Source organism: Erinaceus europaeus, chromosome X (genome assembly GCF_950295315.1).
Source record: "Erinaceus europaeus chromosome X, mEriEur2.1, whole genome shotgun sequence".
Classification (NCBI taxonomy): domain Eukaryota; kingdom Metazoa; phylum Chordata; class Mammalia; order Eulipotyphla; family Erinaceidae; genus Erinaceus; species Erinaceus europaeus.
In genome coordinates, this window is record NC_080185.1 from 93,385,741 (window position 1) to 93,408,005 (window position 22,265).

The window sequence follows — 22,265 nt, forward strand, 5'->3', positions numbered from 1 at the left end:
GGAAATCAGTTTGTTGTGGGGAGCTACATTTGTCTCTCTGTGTACACTGCGTCAACTTGCCCACAGAATGCTGACTGTAGATAGCGTTCCACGTTCTTGTCATACTGCCCTGGCTAGAGGATGGTGGTATGGGCACGACTGTCTAATTGAGTTTCTTTCTGTCCACCACATGAGGTATGCCAAGAATATACTTCCCTCAAGCTCCTTCTACACAGTGACCTTGTTTCCATAGTAACTAGCACATTTAAGCTGAAGACATATACAGTATGAGTTTCAATAGCCCAAGGTTTTGAAATTGTGAGAACCTAAGGAAGATGATCTCATAAAGCATACAAAGAACAGTTTCTTAATGCAAATAAACTGTGAGTTGAGGCATGCAATTGCATTTGACATGTATTATTGTGTGTATTGCAGTTGAAAATTTACTGAGTTCTAATTGTTGGATGAGGTCAATGTTGATGTACTATGAGTCATTGAAGGCGATAGTTTCCAATTAAAGCATGAAGTTTCACTGTATATGAAGACCTTCTTTATCCTCTGAGTGAAAACTTACTGTGTTTGGCCTGCTGGATAGATTTCCTAGTGTAACTTGGCAGAACCAGAATAATTCCTTTCTTCCAATACCTGACTAAATAATATATATATATTATATATATTATTACATATATAATATATATAGAGAGAAGGGGGAATAGCATAATGGTTATGCAAAGAGACTTTTAAGCCTGAGGCTCCAAAGTTCCAGGTTCAATCCCCCATACCACTATAAACTGGAACTGAGCAGTACTCTGGAAAAAAAAAAATCTTATGGGAGAGAGATGACATAATGATGATGCAAAAAGACTGTCATGCCTGAGCCCTCAAGTCCTCAGGTTCAGTCTCCCTCACTACAATAAGCCAAAGCTGAGCAGTTCTCTGGTTAAAAAAATAATAATAATATATAATTTTTGAAAAAAATATGAAAGACCGAAGGGGAGAGAGAGAGACCGCTACACTGACCCATCACTACACTGCTTGTAAAGCTTTCCCCCTGCACGCACTTCTGTATGGTGGCCTGGGACTTGAACCTGGGTCTTCATGCATGGTAACATGTGTGCTCTATCTTTTGAACCACCTGCTAACCCCCAGCATTAGTTATTTTGGGTATGTATTTTTTTAATATTTTGTTTATTTGTTTATTTATTTTCTCTTTTGCTGTCCCTGTTTTTCATTGTTGTTGTAGTTATTATTGTTATTGATGTTGTTGTTGTTAGATAGGACAGAGAGAAATGGAGAGAGGATGGGAAGACAGAGAGGGGGAGAGAAAGATAGACACCTGCAGACCTGCTTCACCGCCTGTGAAGTGACTCCCCTGCAAGTGGAGAGCCTGGGGCCCGAACCAGGATCCTTGCTGGTCCTTGCGCTTTGCACCACGTGCGCTTAACCCGCTGTTTGGGTATGTATTGATAGTATCCTGCTGATCAAGCCTCTAACAGTAGTATTATAAGCAGTAACTTACTATTTTTAAATTTTTAACATTTCTTTATTGGGGGATTAATGGTTTACTGTCGACAGTAAAATCTAATAGTTTGTACATGCATAATGTTTCCCAGTTTTCCACAACATAATTCGAACCTAGGGTCCCTTCCTTCCTTCCTTCCTCCCTTCCTTCCTCCCTTCCTTCCTCCCTCCCTCCCTCCCTTCCTTCCTTCCTTCCTTCCTTCCTTCCTTTCTCTCTCTCTCTCTCTCTTCTTTCTTTCTTTCTTTTTTTCTTTCTTTCTTTCTTTTACTGGTTTACTGCTCAGCTCTGGCATATGGTGGTGCAAGGGATTGAACCTGGGACTTTGGAGCCTTAGGCATGAGAGTCTCTTTGCATAACCATTATGCCATCTACCCCCGCACTCAAGTTTATTTTTCATGCTTAGAACCAGCACTATCATAGTATTTGTAATTATTTATGTAACTGTGGTTTCCTCACTCCAAGAGCTCTTTGAAGGCAGGAATTGACTGTGCTGTGTTTCTTCCCTAACAGTTGAAATAGTGTTGGAAATGTAGGACTGAGAAGCACCTGTAGTTTCATTTTAAACACAGTTGTTTGGATGGACCTTACTGGAGACAGAAAATGTATTTTAGGCAGAAAGACCAGTCTGTGTAAAGAACCCAAATACGGAGCAGACTTAACGATATACAAAATATAGCTGGAGGCTGGTATGGACACAAAAAATAGCCATTGGGATTGGCATTGTAGAGGTTGCTGTTGACTTTGATAGGAATGTCGGTAGAGCAAATCTAATGGAATAAGTTAACAGAGAATGGGAGGAGTATTTGAGGCAGAGATTAAAGATAACTCCATGTTGTCTGTAGAAAAACTTAAGGCACGACTTCTAGACCTAGGAATTTATCATTTGTTTTGGCATAGTGGAAATAAATATATTTTATTTAATTTGTAGCTTTTTAGTACTTATTTATTTATTCCCTTTTGTTGCCTTTGTTGTTTTATTGTTGTAGTTATTATTGTTGTTATTTGATGTCATTGTTGTTGGATAGGACAGAGAGAAATGGAGAGAAGAGGGGAAGACAGAGCGGGGGAGAGAAAGACAGACACCTACAGACCTGCTTCACCGCTTGCTAAGTGACCTCCTGCAGGTGGTGAGCCGGGGGCTTGAACCGGGATCCTTATGCCGGTCCTTGCGCTTTGTGCCATGTGCGCTTAACCCACTGCGCTACTGCCCGACTCTCTTTAATTTGTAGTTTTTAAGTATATATTTATTGATGGGAGGGATAGGGAGTAGGAGGAGGAAGGGGAGAAGGAGAGAGAGCCAGAGCATCACTCTGGAATATCTGATGTTGAGTTTGAACTCAAGACTTTATGCTGAAGAGTCCAATAGTTTATCGACTATACCACCTCCCAAACTACAGGAATAAATATATATTAAAGGAGAAGCCAAGAGTATAAATCTATACGGTAATAAACTTGATATGACATAGTGTGAGCAGTAAATGAAGTTAATTTGTATGACTTGTGGATAGAAGGATAGATTTGGGTCAATTATAGGTAGTCGTGACAAGTAGCTATGTATGTGTGTATATGAACTTGGCCCACCAGTGAAAAACTTGAAAGCCAGATTGAGCAACATAGGAGGCCAATAGGATGTAGGGAAGATGCTAAAGTTTTTGTCCATTAGGAGTATTGTGATTAAAAATCAAAGTGTCTAGAGGAGTTTGCTAACTAGCTTATTAGTCAAAGAATTATCTGAAGACACTTGCAGTGTTTTTCAAAGTACACCTTGGGGACCACTTCATCAGTATCCTGGGGAGCTTATTAAAAGTGCAGGTTTCTATAGGTGTAAGCTAACTACTGAATCCATTATCTCTGGAGGTGGGGCTTTGGATTCTGTAGATTTACAAGCTCCCCAGGTGATTTTTATAGCATGATTAAGTTTGTGACCTAAAGGCTTTGTCTTATAAGATTATCTTCTCTGGGAGCCGGGCGGTGGCACAGCAGGTTAAGCGCATGTGGCGTGAAGCACAAGGACTGGCGTCAGGATACCAGTTCGAGCCCCCGGCTTCCCACCTTCAGGGGAGTCGCTTCACAGGTGGTGAAGCAGGTCTGCAAGTGTCTATCTTTCTCTCCCCCTCTCTGTCTTCACCTCCTCTCTCCATTTCTCTCTGTCTTATCCAACAATGATGACATCAATAACAACTATGATAACTACAAAAGGACAACAAAGGAAAATAAATAAATAAATATATAAAAAAGATTATCTTCTCTATTGAGGTCATCTCCAGAATACTAGAAATTAAGTGAAAAAATGGCATATCCGGTGCTGGGGGATATGGTTTAGTGGTAGAGCACCTGCCCTTTGCATGATAGCAAAGACCAACACTCCATGGATGGTTAAGTCGTGCTTTACACACATTCAGTCTGTGTCTCTCTGACTCTATTTTTCTTACTCTAAAAATAAAAAATTGAGCTAAGAGGTGACTCAGTAACAAAGCATATTCATTTCTTCCTGAGTTAAATCTCTGGTATAACAAAAGAAAATGGCATATTAAATGTGAAAAACAGTATAAAATTATATAGGCTCCAAGAAGCCAAATTTATCGTAGTTTCATTTGGGTTTGATGGTAAACTTGTTTCAGGATCTGTGGAAGTTATTGGTCTTTTGTGAGAAGGAGCTATCAGTTTTCTTGTGTAATTCTAATCATGTACAGGAGATGGTTGAAAGGGTATTGCCATCTCTAATGCTACATGAGGCTTCCCTGAAATCTGTGAAACTAAGAACAAAGAAAAACAGTGATGGAAATCTAGCTGTTTTGCCCATAGTGCCCTGGGATTGTCCTTAAGAATCGCTAATTTCCATCTCACAGAAGGCTTCGATACGAGAATCTTGGCTGTGTGCTTTTTCTCCTCCTGTTCCCTTGGACAGTCAGAAAAAGAGGCAGAGAGAAACTTTTTCTGTCTCTGCAAATTAAACATATGTATTTTCTTTTAAATTACTGTGGCCACAGGGAAAGAACAGATTTAAGCTTGGAGGAGTCTGAAAGTGAGGATCTCCTTGCTTAGAAGTTGGGGTGAGAGTGTTTTGCAGACACCTATCATGAGGAGATGAGAAATTGTATCCATGTGTCAACAACTGTACTGCAAACCATTAAGCCCCCCAATAAAGTAATAATAATAATAATAATAGAATTGCAACAGAGAAGTGACAAAGTGCATAGTTTATTTTTACTGTATGCCTCCTTGGAGTAATGATTTCAATAATAAAAGGTCTGCTTGATGGTTTATTTAGTATTTGTTATAAAGTCTATCTTTTACTATCTGATAGCCACAGACATGCTTCTACTGACAGACCATGAATTAATTTATTTGACTAGGCAATCAACTTTGGGAACTTTTGATTCTAGAATTTGATCCTTTTTGTAGTCTATTAGGCTATACTATGCATGCATTAAAATTCTAAGGGCAAATTCCAATCTGTGCAGAACTTATAACAACTTTCTACATTTATTGAGTGCTTAGAATATAAAAAGTTATATTAGGTAAGGTCTAATAAGAAGCAGTTCTTGCCCTCTGAGAACAGACTTGTGATGACTTGAGAGAGGGTTGGGAATTCTGGAGAACAGGTGGAGTGATTCAAGAAGGAGAGGATGTTGGCTTAAAGAAGGGGGGAAAGTGGGCATGAGGAGGTAAGAGGTGAATTGGGATGGGGCTGTGGGCTCTAGCCCAGCAAGCTCTCTGACATGATCTGGCAGTAAAAGACTAGGTGTAATACTCTGGGCTGACACAACTTTGATCGCTGACCAGACTTTCAGAGTAGAAAACAGTTGCAGCTGCTTCCAGGGGTGTGATTATGACACTCGTTTTGGCTGTATTTTTCCCAATGTGCATGTAAAAAGAATAAGGCATTTTACTAGAGTGAGAAAATTTCTCTGCCTATAGACTTAGAACCTTAAGATAAAGAAGACTAAATTATTTCTTCTTTAGAAAGTTTATGCTGTCTTAAACACATAGCATACCTGGGGCTATGGAGTGGGTGAAATGGGTAAAGGAGGTCAAAAGGTACATCTAGTTATAAAATGAATAAATCTCAAAACTGTAATGTACAACATTATACTATAGTATAACTAAATCGCACATGTGAATGTTGCTAAGAGATCTTTAATTTAATTTATTTATAAAAAGGAAACACTGACAAAACCATAGGACAAGCGGGGTACAACTCCACACAATTCCCACCAACAGAACTCCGTATCCCAACACCTCCCCCGATAGCTTTCCTATGCTTTAATCCTCTGAGAGTATGGACCCAAGGTCACTGTGGGATGCAGAAGGTGGAAGGTCTGGCTTCTGTAATTGCTTCCCCGCTGAACATGGGTGTTGACAGGTCGATCTTTTTAAAATTGTTTTATTATCTTTATTTATTTGATAGAGACAACCAGAAATCAAGAGGAAGGAGGAGTGAGGGAGAGAGGTAGAGACATCTGCAGCACTGCTTCACCATTTGTGAAGATTTACCTCTGCAGTTAGGGACTAGGGACTTGAAACTGGGTCCATGCACATTGTAACATGTGCGCTCAACCAGGTGTGCCACCACCCGGCCCTGAGAATAGATCTTAACAGTTCTCATTGTAAGGACAAAAGGAATCATCTCTTATGGACAGTGACAGATACTAAGTAGACTCTTTGGGGTGATCATTTTGCAGTAGAATCAAATATTGACTCCTTATGTTGTATACTTTAAACTGATACAATGTTACCTGTCAATTATAATAACAAAAAAGCATATCACAGCTTTTGCATGTTGTTTACTCTATCCAATGTGTGGATGATTACTGATATAATGCTGTAACTCTCATTTCTCTTCTGTTTAGCTACGGCAACATAAGTAATACATTACGATTTTTCGCAAGACTATTCACACACAAATGTACTGATGCAGAGAGGATGTTTATCATTTCGTATTTTCTCAGTGATAACACAATGGCAGTATTTGAACCTATCGCGAGGAATTCAGGTAAGAGATTTACCTTCTATAGCAATTTTCTCAGAAAAATTAACCATCCTCATTTTGAAAGCATGGTCTGGTTTTATTGCCTGTGAGATATAAGGTAGTAGCTTTGTCTTCTTTCCTTCCTTCCTTCCTTCCTTCCTTCCTTCCTTCCTTCCTTCTCTCTCTTCCTCTTCTTTCTTTTTTTTCTTTTCTTTTCTTTTCTTTTCTTTCTTTCTTTCTTTCTTTCTCTCTCTCTTTTTCTTTCTTTCTTTCTTTCTTTCTTCTTTTCTTGCTTTTTTATGAAGATATCTTAAACAAGAACCAATACATGTAAAAATGATAAATAAGAAGTTGGGGTAAACTCAGGACTGAGGGAATAGGGAACATCTTCTCACCATGTTCTCTGGGACCATGGAATCCAGTGACTTTAAAATCATAATGATCCTGGGTCCATACTCTAAGAGAGATAAAGAGTAGGAAAGCTTCCAGTGGAGGGGATGGGATATGGAACTCTGGTGGTGGGAAATGTGTGGAATTTTATCCCTCTTACCCTCTGGTTTTGTCAGTATTTTCAATCTTTTATAAAGGAGTTAAATAAAATATTTTTTAAAAAATGTAAAAACCATGGTCTGTCCTCTCATAGCTCGTATAATAATAAGAAAGCTATATTCTTGATATCTTACACAATTTTTAACTGTAAGAAGCTCATATTAATATTTTTCATCTTATGAAGCCATCTTCTGAGTTTTCTGTCTGTTGAGGCTGTCTCCAAAGTTCCAGCACCAAGGCCCATGGGACACCTCTCTGCAATGGGCTGATATGTGGCTATTATTGAGGAAGACTACTTATTTTTGTCTTATTTTAATTTGTATTATTGATTTAACAATTATTAGCAAGATTGTAAGATAACAGGGGTATAATTCCATACAGTTCCCACCACCAGAGTTCCCTGTCCCATCCCCTCCATTGGAAACTAACTTTCCTATGTTTTATCCCTCTGGGAGTATAGACCAAAATTTTTATGGGGTGCAGCAGGTGGAAGGTCTGGCTTCTATGATTACTTCTCTGCTGAATATGCTTGTTGGCAAGTCAATCCATACCCCCAGCCTATTTCTATCTTTCCCTAGTGGGGTAGGGCTCTGGAGAGGTGAGATTCCAGGACACATTGGTAAATGAGGTCCTCTGCCCAGGGTAGTCAGGATGGAATCATAGTAGTGTTTGCAACTTGGTGGCTGAAAACTGGTAAAATACAAAGCAAGACAAATTGTTTAATAAACAGAAACCAAAGGTAAAAATAGAACTGATGAAATCATGGGTCTTTGGAAAGAAGCTAGGAAGTCTATTTTAGGCATATTCCAAGGCCTCATGGCTTTAGTAATTTTTGCCCGAGTTGGTTGGCTAACATGCTGATGGACTGAAAGTATTGTCTGGGAAGATGGTGTCAGAGTTGAGAATAGAACTAGAAAGCTGGATTAGGGCAAAGAGTAGTAGTTCCCAAATATTAAGAAAGTATATAAATACTATTAACTGTTAACCCCATCGATTTGACCTAGAGCTTATATATATTCACAAGACTATTGATTTTTAAAAACATTTTATTTTAATGAGAGAAATACAGAGAGAAAGATCCAGAGTGAGAGAGACAGAGACACCAGAGCACTGCTCAGTTCTTGCTTATGCTGGTGCTGGGGATTGAACTTAGGACCTCAAAGCTTCAGGCATGAAAGTCTTTTGCAGACCCATTATGTTGTCTCCTCAGCCTTGGACTACTGATTTTTAATTACCAAAGTATGCAGTTGTATGGTTTCATTCTTGGCCCCAATATGTTTAAAATATTTATCTGTGATAAATAATATTGGGAAGAATAATTAAGTGGTATGATAGCTAACTACTCTATAAAACAATTTCAAAAGTCCCAATCTGTACTGTCTGCCAGCTACCATTTGTAAATACCTCACTATGGCCAATTTCAAGAGATGAACTGTTTAACAAGTGACTTGCAAAATCCCAAACATTTAGCAGTCAGCTCGTGAACACACCAACAGATAACGTGTAACTTGTATAAGTCATTGAAGCCTGATAGCACTTGGAATAATGGACCAAGTCTTAAAATATGAAACTGAATAGGGGTGAATATAAGATTAGGTTGTTTTATTTTAAAAGGATTTATTTCTTCTGAGTGATAAAATGAGAGAGAAAAAGAGATTGGAATACCACTCAGCTCTGGAATGTGGCAATGTTGGGGATTGAATTTGGGACCTGTAGGGTCTCAAGCATTCAGGTCCTGTGCAGTAAGACTGAGTCACATTCCCAGCCCTACAATCACCTCTCTCTCTGTCTCTCTCTCTCCCACCAGGGTTATTGCTGAGGCTCTGTGCCTTTACTATAAATCCACCACTCTCAGAGACCATTTTTCCCTTCTTGCTTTCTTCTTTTGCATTTGACAGAGACAGAGAGAAATTGAGAGAGTTGGGGGGAAATAGGGAGATAGAGAGGGTAAAAGAAAGAGATACCAGCTGTACTGCTTTACCACTCGTGAAACTTCCCCTCTGTAGATGGGGACCGGGGCTTTGAACCCAGTTCTTTGAGCACTGTAATGTGTATGATCTATCAGGTACGCCTAAAATCATGGTCTTACTAGTAAAAAAAAAATCATATCTGCAATGGGGATAATGTGGTCAAGAATTGCCACATAAAACAAAAGGATGATTGGTAGCCAGCAACAAGCTTACTAATAATAATAAGCACCAGTGGGTACTGGCTTGTGTCCTTGTAAAGGCTTTATGAAGTTTAAGCTTTGTTTAGTGCTAGTTCTCCAAAAGGCAACCTTAAGATGACATTAATGGCATAAGAGATTTATTATGGGTAGTGTTAATGGAAAAATGTAGAAGAAGCCAGAGCAAGATCTGGGAGCCAGTGGACTACAGTGCATGCCTGACTCTTGTGGAAGATGGAAAGATGAAATGGGGAGATGTTTAACTGTAGTGCACACTCAATAAAGTTTCAACAAGGCTGATAGGAGTCTTAGAGTAAAAGTCACTAGTTGAATGAGTAGGAATGAGTCTACTGTCATCTGTTCCTTGCTTAGCCTTTTGATGGCAGCAACCTCTGGAGAGCGTAACCTGGGCATACACCTGAGGTAGACTTCATAATATAGTAACTGGGGCCTTCCATCTACTATCTGCCAAAGTTGACCATCTCAGAGGTACATTATCGTGACCTTCAGAGACTTTATTCTCATTTTACCAGTGAGAATTCAGAGACGTTCGGAAAGCTTAAGCCAACTTCTGAAGATCATCCAATAAATAAGGCAAACAGCCAGGATAGACTCCAGTGCTATTTGGTTCCAGAGGCTATTTTGTTCCATACCTCCAGTTTCTGAATATGATTAGAAGTGTGATGAAACACCCCCCCAGGAGCTCACCTTTTGTTTCTGAGGCTGTATTCACAGGTCTGCAGATTTTAACGCAGAGTGAGCGAGCTGAACGTCCATGTTCAGGTCGGCATGTGGTTCCCCCAAAGGCTGAAAACCAAATATTTCCTATCAGAGAGCTAAATAAATGGTGAGCATTTTGAAAAGAAGGAAATAGGAAGCAGTGCTAAATAAAGCAAAGGCACTTTACTTAGCAGGGAAATAAAAAGTTTTAAAGAATAGGAAAGCTTTCAAGGGAGGAGATGGGATATAGTACTCTGGTGGTGGAAATTGTGTGGAATTGTACCCCTCTTACCCTATGGTCTTGTCTATATTTTTTATCTTATAAATAAAGTAGTAACAATTTAAAAAAGTTACAGGAGCTTCTGTGGTTACCTTCAAACACTCAAGTAAGCTCATTTCTGCAAGTGGGGCATCTTATACTTAATCTATGAAAATAAATAATAAGACATCATCTGGAACAAATAGATGTGAATAAGCTCAAGTGAGAAAATTTCTGTCTGTTAATGTTCAAACATGCTCTAAAGATGAATATCTTTCTGGTGTCCCACTTCCCAGTATGCTTGCTGGGTGTTCATGTAAGTGTTTGGATTGGGCAGAAAGTAGACAGAAAATATAAGACTGCCATACTAGGGAAAGAGAGAGGCAGACTGGGAGTATGGACCAACCAGTCAACGCCCATGTTCAGCGGGGAAGCAATTACAGAAGCCAGACCTTCCACCTTCTGCATCCCACAATGACCTTGGGTCCATACTCCCAGAGGGACAGAGAATGGGAAAGCTATCAGGGGATGGGATGGGATATGGAGATCAGGTGGTGGGAATTGTGTGGAGTTGTACCCCTCCTATCCTACGGTTTTGTTAATGTCTCCTTTCATAAATAAATAAATAAATAAATAAATAAATAAATGAATGCCGTACAAATTGTTCTTTACACACTCACCAAGGACTCTTTCATTTCTTCACGCTGTCCATGACATTCTTTCCTTCAATCTAAGAATAATAGGCCACTGGAGTTCACAGTTCAGTTGTATGGTCCCTGTCCAAGTGTGAAATGCCTCAAAGCAAGTTATTTAGTTCTTTAGGGAAATATAAGCTACACGTTAACTCATGTATTTTTTTTTTCCCGACAGGCTATACTGGTGGAATGTTCTTGAAAAGAATTCGTGTGAAGAGACCTGGACAAGAAGTGTTCAAAAGTGAACTGTCAGAGTATATCCAGGCTGAGGAGCTATATGTCGGAGCGAAAGTGAATGTGAACGGCTACCTGTTCCTTTTGCTCAATGCTGATGAGTACACCTTAAAGTACATGGAAGATAATGTGGACAAGGTGAACTAGCTTGACTTGCCCTTCGGCTCTCTGCCATTAGTGGTTTTCTTTTTTTTTATTTCTTTTTATTTCTTTTTTGATATGATTTATTTTCACTTTTGTTGCCTTCATTGTTTTTTTATTGTTGTTGTAGTCATTATGGTTATTGTAATTGATGTCGTCATTGTTAGAACAGAGAACAATGGAGAGGGGAGAGGAAGACAGAGAGGGGGGGAGAACATTAGACACCTGTAGACCTGCTTCATCGCCTGTGAAGTGACTCCCCTGCAGGTGGGGAGCCGGGGGCTCGAACCGGGGTCCTTACTCCGGTCCTTGCGTTTTGCGCCACGTGCACTTAACCTGCTGTGCTACGGCCCGACTCCCGTGGTTTTCTTCTTCTCCGCCCATTTTCCTTCTCCTTCTCCTTTCCCTCCTTTTCCTCCTCTTCCTCTTTCTTTTTCTCCCTTCTCCTCCTTCTGTCTTGCCGTTCATTTGACATTTTGCATTCACACACGTGGGCATGAATAATAGATGCGCGTGACTTGGCCACAGTCCCGTTACCGGGCCAGGTCCCAGTCTACTTTGTTTACGAGTCGCGTCCTCTGAGACCCAGAGGTATGGATGCCAGGCCCAGGCAGGAGGCAGGCCCAGGGCTGAATCAAGTTTCCCGGATTTTCTGCTGATTTTCACAATGTTTTCCGAAAGAAATTCAGCCACTCTAGGAAAAGAAGAAAAGCCAATGTCACACACTGTGCCATCCCAGTTAATTGGCACAAACCTACAGAGAAGGCCAAAACCTAAACAAACAGAAACCCCAAAGGAACCTGAGAGTTGCTTGAGTTGCAACTTCCCATCTCCGGAACCACCTGAGGTCTAACTAAGAATTTAATGACAAATTGGCAAGAGTAAGCTCATAAGAGGTTTTTCATTTGCAATAAGATGACAGATGGTACATTTAATAAAAAGTACTGTCATGGTAATGCTGCTCAGTAAAATAGCATATCACCAAGGTCTCAGTTTCTTTCCTTTTATTTGATAGGATAGAGAAATTACCAAGGGTGGGGGGAGATAGGAAGAGAGCAAGAGAAACTCCTGCATTACTGTTTTACCACTTGTGAAGCTTCACTCCTGTAGGTGGGGACTGAGTGCTTGAATCCTGCTCCTTGTGAGTGCTCAACTGGGTATATCAATCCCCCCCCAAGGTCTTGATTTAAGTGTGAACTAGTTTGGTGTGCAAATATGTTCATTTGAGAGTCTTTGCCTAATACCAACAATAACAACAAAAAGCTTTCTCAAAACAGTAAACTTAACAAAACCCACCTGTATAAGTAACAATTTTTGTCATGTATATGTATATGTATATGTATATGTATATGTATATGTATATGTATATGTATATGTATATGTATATGTATATGTATATGTATATGTGTATATATATATGTGTGTATATATATATATATATAGTACCAGTTAAATTTTTTTTTTTTAATATTTATTTTCTTTTATTTATTCCCTTTTGTTGCCCTTGTTGTTTTATTGTTGTAGTTATTATTGTTGTTGTCATTGTTGGATAGGACAGAGAGAAATGGAGAGAGGAGGGGAAGGCAGAGAGGAGGAGAGAAAGATAGACACCTGCAGACCTGCTTCACCGCCTGTGAAGCCACTCCCCTGCAGGTGGGGAGCCGGGGTTCGAACCGGGATCCTTATGCCGGTCCTTGTGCTTTGCGCCACCTGCGCTTAACCCGCTGCGCTACAGCCCGACTCCCAGTACCAGTTAAATTTTATGTATATATAGAACACTCAGGGATAAATTGTCAAGATGAATCTCTCTCTCTCTCTCTCTCTTTCTTGCCTTCAGGGTTATTGCTTGGACTTGGTGCTGGCACTATGATTCCTCTGCTTCTGGCAGCTATTTTTTTTTTCCCATTTTATTGGCTAGAACAGAGATCAGTTAAGAGAAATGGGGGGAACAGAGAGGGAGAAAGAAAGACAGACAACTGCAGACCTATTCACCACTTGTGAAGTGTCCCTCCTGCGGTCCGGCAGTGGGGGCTTAAACCCAGATCCTTGCACAGGTCCTTGTGCTTAGAACTATGTGCGCATAACAGTGTGTGCCACAGCCCAGACCCCTGAATCTTTCGTTGTATGTGACATCGCCCTTACCAGTTTGCCACACAGTTCTAATACGGACCAGCTGGAGGGGGAGCCCAAGAGCCCACTGTCCATCAGAGAAGTCCTATGTCAGACACAATAGCCAAGCTATGGTGTTTCCCTGTGCTCAGTAATTAGATGGAGATGGCCAGGGAAAGTGTGATTCCTATAAGAATGCTCTGGACAATCTCCATAACGCAACAGTTAGGGGACTGTAAGGTAACCAGGCTCTTCTGCATCGTCTCTTTTGATACGACGCTTACGCAGTGCCTCTCCTGGTTGGCACATAGGCTCTCCATTTGTAGTGGGGAAAATACGGGTCATAGTACATGATGGTAGAGGAGAACTTAAGTTAGTGGCGGGTGTGATGTGAGGACCTCTGTCATGGAATGATAAAAAGTTGTGCCCATGTGACAGCAACTATCTTGTAAATCATTATTTCCTTAACAAAAAAAAAAAAAGAAGAAATTTTGCTTCCAGGGTTATCACTGGGGCTCAGTGTCTGCACTACGAATCCCCTGCTCCTGGAGGCCATTTTTCTTATTTTGTTGCCCTTGTTGTTGTTATAGCTGCTGCTGTTGTTGTTGGAAAGGACAGAGAGAAATCGAGAGAGTAGGAGAAGACAGAGAGGGGAGAGAAAGATAGACACCTGCAGACCTGCTTCACCACCTGTGAAGTGACCCCCCTGCAGGTGGGGAGCTGGGGTTTCGAACTGGGATCTTTATGCAGGTCCTTGTGCTTTGTGCCATGTGCGCTTAACCTGCTGTGCTACTGCCCAGCCCCCTAATTCTCTTTTTTTGAGTTGGTGGGTGTAGAGTGAAACTTTACCCCCGAAACCCTATAATTTTTAAAGCCATTATTAAAATATTAAAAAACAACAATCACTGAATTCAGTTGAGAGGCCCAATGAAAGGGTGGTCAGTTGACTTGTCTTAGAAAAATGATTCTACGCTTAATAATTGAGGGGTCTCAGATGTGTATCATCCTTGAACTCCACTTTCCACATCTTTTAAGTGGTATGAAAACAGTGCCTATGGAGTTGCTGCAAAGACTAGATATACTACTATGTATAAAATATTTATCTCTATGTGGGCCCATTAGCATATTCAGCCAGTGTAGCTATTATAAATTAAGATTATTATTTTTTCAAACACAGGGCTAACCTTTATCTTAATATAAAATATATAGTAAAAATTTGGATATAGATACATACAGATATGAAGGGATTTTTTCCTTTCTGGATGATGAAAGCCATGCAGGACATTATCTGGTATTATCATTTCATGTGAAAATTGCGTTGTTTTATGCAGAGAAGTATTGACATATACCTTAATGTCAGTTTGATGAGTCTTTTCAAAGGAGCTAATAGATCCCATCATCGGAACTGGTGAAAGGAAATGGAAAAAAAAAAAAGGAAGGAGTGAGGTTTTCTACTATATGTCATACTCTCCAGTGAAAGAAAGAGAATTTTATACTGAGTTACATTCAGTGTTTTAATTTTATGTTTTATGTGGGTTCTTTAATAGGTTTATTTATTACTGTCACAAAATAGAAGGAGGGAAAGAGAGAAGGAGAGGGCTCCGTAGTTTAGTGTTTACAAGATTAAATAAAAATACATTTAAAGGGACCAGGAGATAGCTCACTCAGTCGAACACATACCTTGCTGTGTGTGAGGCCCTGAGTTTGAGCCCTGATATCACATAAAAGCATCATGGGAAGCACCAGGATAGGTTCAGGGATGGTGGATTGGTTCTGTGGTATCTCTATACTCTGTCTGTCTCTCCCTCCCCACTCTCTTTAAAAGAATGGAAACATTGGGCCAGAGAGACTTTAGTGGTTAAATCACATATGTAAAAAGTATGCATACAAAATTAAAAAATGTAAAAAAAGTCTTAAGCACATGGTGAAAGATAAGAACTGGGGGCTGCACAGAGTATAAATTAATGCAACTTGCAGGTACGTAAGTCTGTGACAACCAGACTTGCTTCACTAAGCATCTATAGCCTTGTGGTTCACATTCCTGGGGGGGGGGGGGCTGGCTCTGAAGAGCTGGAGGAAATACCGGTTCATTTATTCCATTTTGAATCCTTGCTCTCTTCGTTTGTCTCTTTTAACACACTGGGCCAATATTCAGGTGTTAAGGGTGGGGCTTCTGGTGGTGGTGATGGTTGAGGTGCAAATAGGATTATTTTCTAAATCCTGTGGCCTATTGCCCTTTCATCTCATTTTTCTCACATCCAGATCTATGGTAACATCGCCAGTTGTCCAGAAGCTTTAACTAAAAGAGATACAATCTGAACATTAGAAAAGACTGGGATCCCTGTGTTCCAGGCACGTTTGAATATTTTTCCTTTCTGTTCTCTCTTCCAGTATCCTCGGAGCAATATCAAACTTGCCCTAGAAAAACTGAAAGCAGAGGAATATAAATCGAGAGAGATCAAGCAGGCATTTGCGGCTCTTGACTGTAACTGTACAATGAAGGTGAAGTTCAGTGTTTTCAGGTGAGCACTGTTCTGTTTGCAGTAGTGAGTCTCTCTCTTAAAACTATCCAAAGAGCAGAAAGAAACTTTTCTGCTTTGATGTCATAATTTACTATAGACTTTTCAAATCCCAGAAACTGACATTTCGGAGCATTCATAGGACTCTGTGATTATGTTTTGCTCAGTTCTAGTAAGTTTTATGAATTTGCATATAAAAAGTTTACAGGTTAAAAAAAGAAGTTTAAAGGTGAGACCAGCGAGGCCAAAACAAAGAAAGCCAGTTTGTCATGACTGACTAGATTTTCAGGACAATATTAGACAAAGTATACTTGCAGGGGGCTGGGCAGTGGTGCACTGGGTTAAGCACACATAGTACAAAACACAAAGTCCAGCGCAAAGATCCTGGTTCGAGGCCCCCGTTCCCCACCTGCGGTGGGTGGGTGGGGTTCACTTTACAAGCAATGAACAGGTCTACAGGTGTTTCTCTGTCTCTCTCCCTCTCTGTCACCCTCCCCTCTCAATTTCTCTCTGCCCTATCCAATAGTACAAAAAAAGTATATTTGTTTAGGATTAAAGAATTCTAATTTGAGAGCATGCCAAATCATGTCCTTAGCAGGTACAACAAGCAGAGGATGTGGTAATGGATGAGGTAGTGGTTGGGTAAAGGAGTCACCAAGTCAGAGTAGGTAAAACTTTGCTTTAATCAGTTCTTGAAAACCATATTCTTTTTTTTTTATTTAAGAAAGGATTAATGAACAAAACCATAGGGTAGGAGGGGTACAACCATATACTTGTTCTCACTCGTTCCTCAAACAACTGTGAAGCAACTGTCACTTGGTCCAATCCAAAGATCTGTCCCAGTTTAAATAAGACAGTAATTTATATATATATTCTTTTTATCAACGGTTGCCTGACCCCATGTTAAAATGTGTCCACTTACGTCAACTTTTCATAGTCACATTTTCCTGTAGATTGTGGTGTTGAAGGATTAAAGGTTTCTGGGAAAACTGCATCTCAGTGAGAATAGCAGGGGGAAAAAACAGGCAAGAGCTCTTAATTTTTTTAAATCAATTAATTTATTTTCCCTTTTGTTGCCCTTATTGTTTTTTTTTATTGTTGTTGTAGTTATTGATGTCATCGTTGTTAGATAGGACAGAGAGAAATGGAGAAAGGAGGGGAAGACAGAGAGGGGGAGAGAAAGATAGACACCTGCAGACCTGCTTCACCGCCCGTGAAGCGACTCCCCTGCAGGTGGGGAGCCGGGGGCTTGAACCGGGATCCTTGTGCCGGTCCTTGTGCTTTGCGCCACGTGCACTTAACCCGCTGCACTACCGCCCGACTCCCGAGCTCTTAAATCTTAAATCTGGGCAAAGAGAATGAGAGAGATCTCCTTTTTAATATATTTTTTTCATTCATTTATTTTTGCCTCTAGGGTTATCGCTGTGGCTCAGTGCCTGCACTACAAATCCATTGCTCCTGGAGGCTATTTTTTCCCTTTTGCTGCTCTTGCTTTTTATTGTTGTTATTGCTGTTGGATAGGACAGAGAGAAATGGAGAGAGGAGGGGAAGACAGAGAGGGGGAGGGAAAGATAGCCACCTGCAGACCTGCTTCACCACTTGTGAAGTGACAAACCCCCCCCCCCGCAGGTGAGGAGCCAGGGGCTCAAACCGGGATCCTTACACAGGTCCTTGCACTTTGCGCCAGTGCGCTTAACTCGCTTCACTACTGACGGACCCCTGAGAGTTCTCTTTAGAAACAGGATCAGGTTAGAAAAGTGAAAGAAGACAGAAAAGCAACAAAACAACGTATTAATTTGAGAGGAGGCTTTGGGTCCTGATGCCTGATAGTAGAAGTTACCTATCCCGGGGTAATGTTTTGTAGACACCTATCATAGGCAGATGAGAAATTGTGCCCATGTGTCAACAACTGTACTGTAATCCTCCCCCATAAGATGATAATAGGAAAAGAAACTTTCAACTAAGAGTTAAAAAAATAATTACAAAATGACCCAAAGTAGCATTTCTGTGAGAGCTTATCTTTTTAAATGCATATCTGCTAGCTATCATAAGTAAATCCACACATCAGAGATGATGAATGAGGAGTACCAGAGATCCCATGTTATTCTTGACCATGACAAGTTTCCTACTGTGGTTTGGGACAAGCACTAGAGCCTCTACCTGAATTTTAGTTTGTCAAATCTAATGTTGATATTTAACCTATATCAAAGCTTATTGAGGATCTGTGAAATACAGAGTAAGTCTCCAAAAAAAATTGCTGATTATATTTTAAAAAGAACAGATAGGAGAAACTTCGCTTATTATCAGAGAAGGTAATATTTAGGCATTTGCTCATCTGTGTATTTTTAAAGGCATAAAAATACAGAAACTGAGGGAGTCAGGTGGTAGCGCAGCAGGTTAAGCACACGTGGTGCAAAGCGCAAGGACCCCGTAAGGATCCGGGTTCAAGCTCCTAGCTCCCCACCTGCTGGGGTGTTGCTTCACATGCGGTGAAGCAGGTCTGCAGGTGTCTGTCTTTCTTCCCCCCTCTCTGTATTCCCCTCCTCTCTCCATTTCTCTCTGTCCTATACAACAATGACATCAATAATATCTACAACAATAAAACAAGGGCAACAAAAGAGAATAAATAATAAATAAATATTTTTTAAAAAAATACAGAAACTGAGAGGAAAACACCTGACAGTGCTTAAACATATTATAGGAACTCTTCTTCAACCATAAAGATTTCCTCTACAGTAAAGCTGAATTTTGAGACTGCCCAGTGACTGACCTGACTGACTTAGGCAAATTTCCAAGCAGTGGAAACATAGGGAAATTCAAATTCAGGGCCCAGTGCAATTGTGAAACATTTTAGCCTGAAAAACAAAGTGAATGGACCGTTCAGGAGAATGTAAATTAAATCATGGGTGGGAGACAAAGGAGACTTTCTCTTTAGGCTGAGAATTCTGGCTCCTGAAAACAATAGTGGCTGAAAGCTATATAGGAAATAAGCATGATGCAGTCAAGATGTGGGCTGAGAAATAGGGAAGTGAACCCACAAGAGGGTGACAGCAAAGTCTTTCTAACTTTGTGTCTGAAGTTGCTATTGCGCTAATACCTGCTGACCTGAGTCCCTCATTATGGCAAAGAGTCCCCAAAACTCATTTATTTCTTTCTTTCTTTCTTTCTTTCTTTCTTTCTTTCTTTCTTTCTTTCTTTCTTTCTTTCTTTTTTTTTTTTTTTTTTAGCAAAGCTCTTCTGTGTTTCCAGAATGTTCTTTTGAAACAAATCAATCAGAGGACAGATTTGTATTGTTTCGAATACTCACCCTTCTGGGATCAATAAGAAATTATAATTGTTTGCTATTGTCCATTGTAGTACACATGTTCAGGGTCTTTGGGGTGGAAATAATGGGTAGCAGATTAAAGAGCAAAAACCATTTACCCAGGCTGTGGGTTAATAGCAAGCACTGGAGGAGAAAACAAAATTCTTATTAGAAATGCGGGCGTGGTGGTGTTTTATTAGAGTCCTTTTGCAAAATCTGTTGGAAACATTTTACTGACTTTATGGGGGGGAAAGCTCTTAAGCCAGGCAGAAGATCCAAGGAGGAAGAGTTGTTCTGCAGAATAGACGCCTAGCCCCAGTTGTAGATGGGAGTCAAGAACTCCCACCCTATGACTCCAGGTCCAACATTAGTGCTCAGAAAGAACCAACTCCCATTCTTTTGATCTTCTTGTGGCCAGAAATGTCTCAAGATGAGAATTAGATCAACTCATGCCTGGCTTAAAACTCTTCACTGATTCTATCCTTACATTAGGTTTCAAACATTGTATTGCAGTCAACAGGACCCAGAGTGAAGTGACTTTGGGTTTCCAGTGCCATCTCCTTTCTTTTTATCTAGCCCTGTCATTCAGTTTCTCAAGCATGTTGAGTTCTTGCCTGCTTCCAGTCCAATACACATATGCTTCCTGCCCCTGGGAATGCTCACACCACCATCCTTCCCATGGCAAACTCTTAAGACTCATCATAAATGTTACTTCTTCAACAATGGGGCTTTAAAAAATTATTGCAACCAAGGTTATTGCTGGAGCTCAGTGTCTGCATGATGAAATGGCTCCCAGCAGCCATTTCTTTTCTTTTTTTTTCATTTCTTTTATTTGATAGGATAGAGATAACTTGGGGCCAGGCAGTAGCGCAGTGGGTTAAGCACACATGGCGCGAAGCACAAGGACCGGTGTAAGGATAGAGACAACTTGAGGGGGGGGAGATTGAGAGGGAAAGAGAAAGGAGACACCTGTAGCATTGCTTCACTGCCTGCGAAGCCCCCCATGCCCTGCAGGTGGGGACCAGGGGCTCGAACTTGGGTCTTTGCTTATGGCAAATTGTACATCTGTCTGGGTGCACCACCATTCAACACTAATAACAGGACTTTCTTCTGACTATTTTGATGATCTTGACTATCACTCTTATTGTTGGTCCTTCATTCACATTTTTTCCCCACATCATCCAGTGCAATTTTGAGCTCCTTCATTTACATGTAGGTCCTTGGTATATGTATACTTGTATGGATCGCATATTAAAACATGAACTTTCTGAAGTTTAATGACCTCAAATCTGCTCACTACTCTACTCCTAGCATTTAGTGGTGAAGTCAGTGCTTATCTTGGCTCCTGACTTGAATAATGAGCTGCTCGAATTAATCTTGCATATTCTAGTTTAGAGGTGGTGTCAATGTCTCCAGTTGAGAGTCTAGACCAGGAGTCAATCAGTATATCCTCATCCACAGGACACATTCCATGCCAGGCACTGTGTCCTTTTTGTTTAGGGCTTCACTTCTGTAGTTGGCTATAAACATGGGCCTTTAGCTCCTCTCCTGCTCTTTAGTCCTTCCTTTGGCCCCTCTTGTTTTTTCCTGGGCAAAGGCAAAAGAACTACATATCAAATGACTGACACCACCCTAATTTGATTCCATGCTTGGCATTTGCACTAGCTAACATTTTTATTTTTGTGTATATATGTGTTTTGCCTGTTTTCATTACTCTGGCTTTTATTTTCATATATATATATATATGTATATCACGGTAACATTCCCAGGTTTGAACCTGGGCTGTATGGCTAGCCAAGTAGGTACCATACTATATGACCTGTCCCTCTCTAACTTCTGTTCTGGCTATTCTAACACAGTATCTTTGAGGGTAGAGATCATGTTATTTTCTCCTTTTTCTATGTCACTTTTCATTTTGCCTGGAAAATAAGTGGCTGTTAATAAAGATTTTTCAGATGGCTACATTTTTACCATCACTCACTGTTCTATTTTCACTTGAAGGCTAGTTTCTCCACATAAGTAACTCAATTTCAGACCTTTCTACTGAAATGTACATCTGTAAGTATTAATAGCTCTGGTGCATCTCCCTTTTAAATGTCCCTTAAGTGCCCCCGAATTGCTTGTCCCAAATTAATCTAATTTTCTTCTCCCATAAAGTCGTAGCCAGAAACCCTAGTGTGCTAAAGGCCATCGTACTTATTTCCAGTCTTGACTAGGATTTTTTTTTTCTTTCTCTCTTCTCTATAATCTTTACTGGCCCTAAGTAAAATCGACTTTTTTTTTTAACCATCAGGGTTATTGTTGGGGGTCAGTGCCTGTACAAATTCACTGTTGGTAGTGGAGAGAGAGAGAGAGAGAGAGAGAGAGAGAGAGAGATAGATCTAGCTTGTGAAGCTTCCCTCCTGCAGGTAGGAGCCTGGAGGTTGAACCCTGGTGCTTGAGCATGGGAATGTAAGCACTGTACTAAGTGAGCCACCACTTGGACCTGAAATTGTATTTTTTTAAAAAAGATTTATTTACTTATTTTTAAATATTTATTTATTATTTATTCCCTTTTGTTGCCCTTGTTGTTTTTTTGTTGTTGTTATGATTGATGTCATTGTTGTTGGATAGGACAGAGAGAAATGGAGAGAGATGGGGAAGACAGGGGGAGAGGAAGATAGACACCTGCAGACCCACTTTACCGCCTGTGAAGCCACCCACCTGCAGGTGGGGAGCTGAGGGCTCCAACCGGGATCCTTATGCCAGTCCTTGCAGCTTTGCGCCACCTGTGCTTAACCCGCTGCACTACCGCCCCGAAATTGTACTTCTTAAACTGCCTTTCTCCATCCACTGCTTCAGCTTATCTTCAGTCTAATGCTCTTCCAACTGAGCTATTTCGGTTGCTGATGCTTCAGCTTATCTTTATGGTTCACTTGAACTCTCCTGGGAGCTGCATGACTGATCTCCTTTTCTTTAAGTTTCATTCTCCAAATTTTTTCTGTGACCTTCCCAAAAATCGGATGATGTTACTCCTTTGCTTTAAACTGTACACCAGCTTCCCATCTCTAGTGCAGATTACAGTCTCTCAGTAATTTTTACAAGCTTGGTACAAT

The 22,265-nt window shown here is 40.4% G+C and overlaps 1 protein-coding gene across 2 annotated transcripts in view; it reads left to right on the forward strand.

Annotated features, from left to right (window-relative positions):
• EFHC2 (EF-hand domain containing 2) overlaps positions 1-22,265 on the forward strand; it is a 201,342-nt gene that overhangs the window by 106,733 nt on the left and 72,344 nt on the right. For both annotated transcript variants that reach the window (XM_060182527.1, XM_016190474.2), the window contains 3 exons: positions 6,355-6,497; positions 11,039-11,235; positions 15,739-15,869. In XM_060182527.1, the coding sequence (XP_060038510.1) occupies positions 6,355-6,497; positions 11,039-11,235; positions 15,739-15,869 (471 nt within the window). The remainder of the gene's footprint in view (positions 1-6,354; positions 6,498-11,038; positions 11,236-15,738; positions 15,870-22,265) is intronic.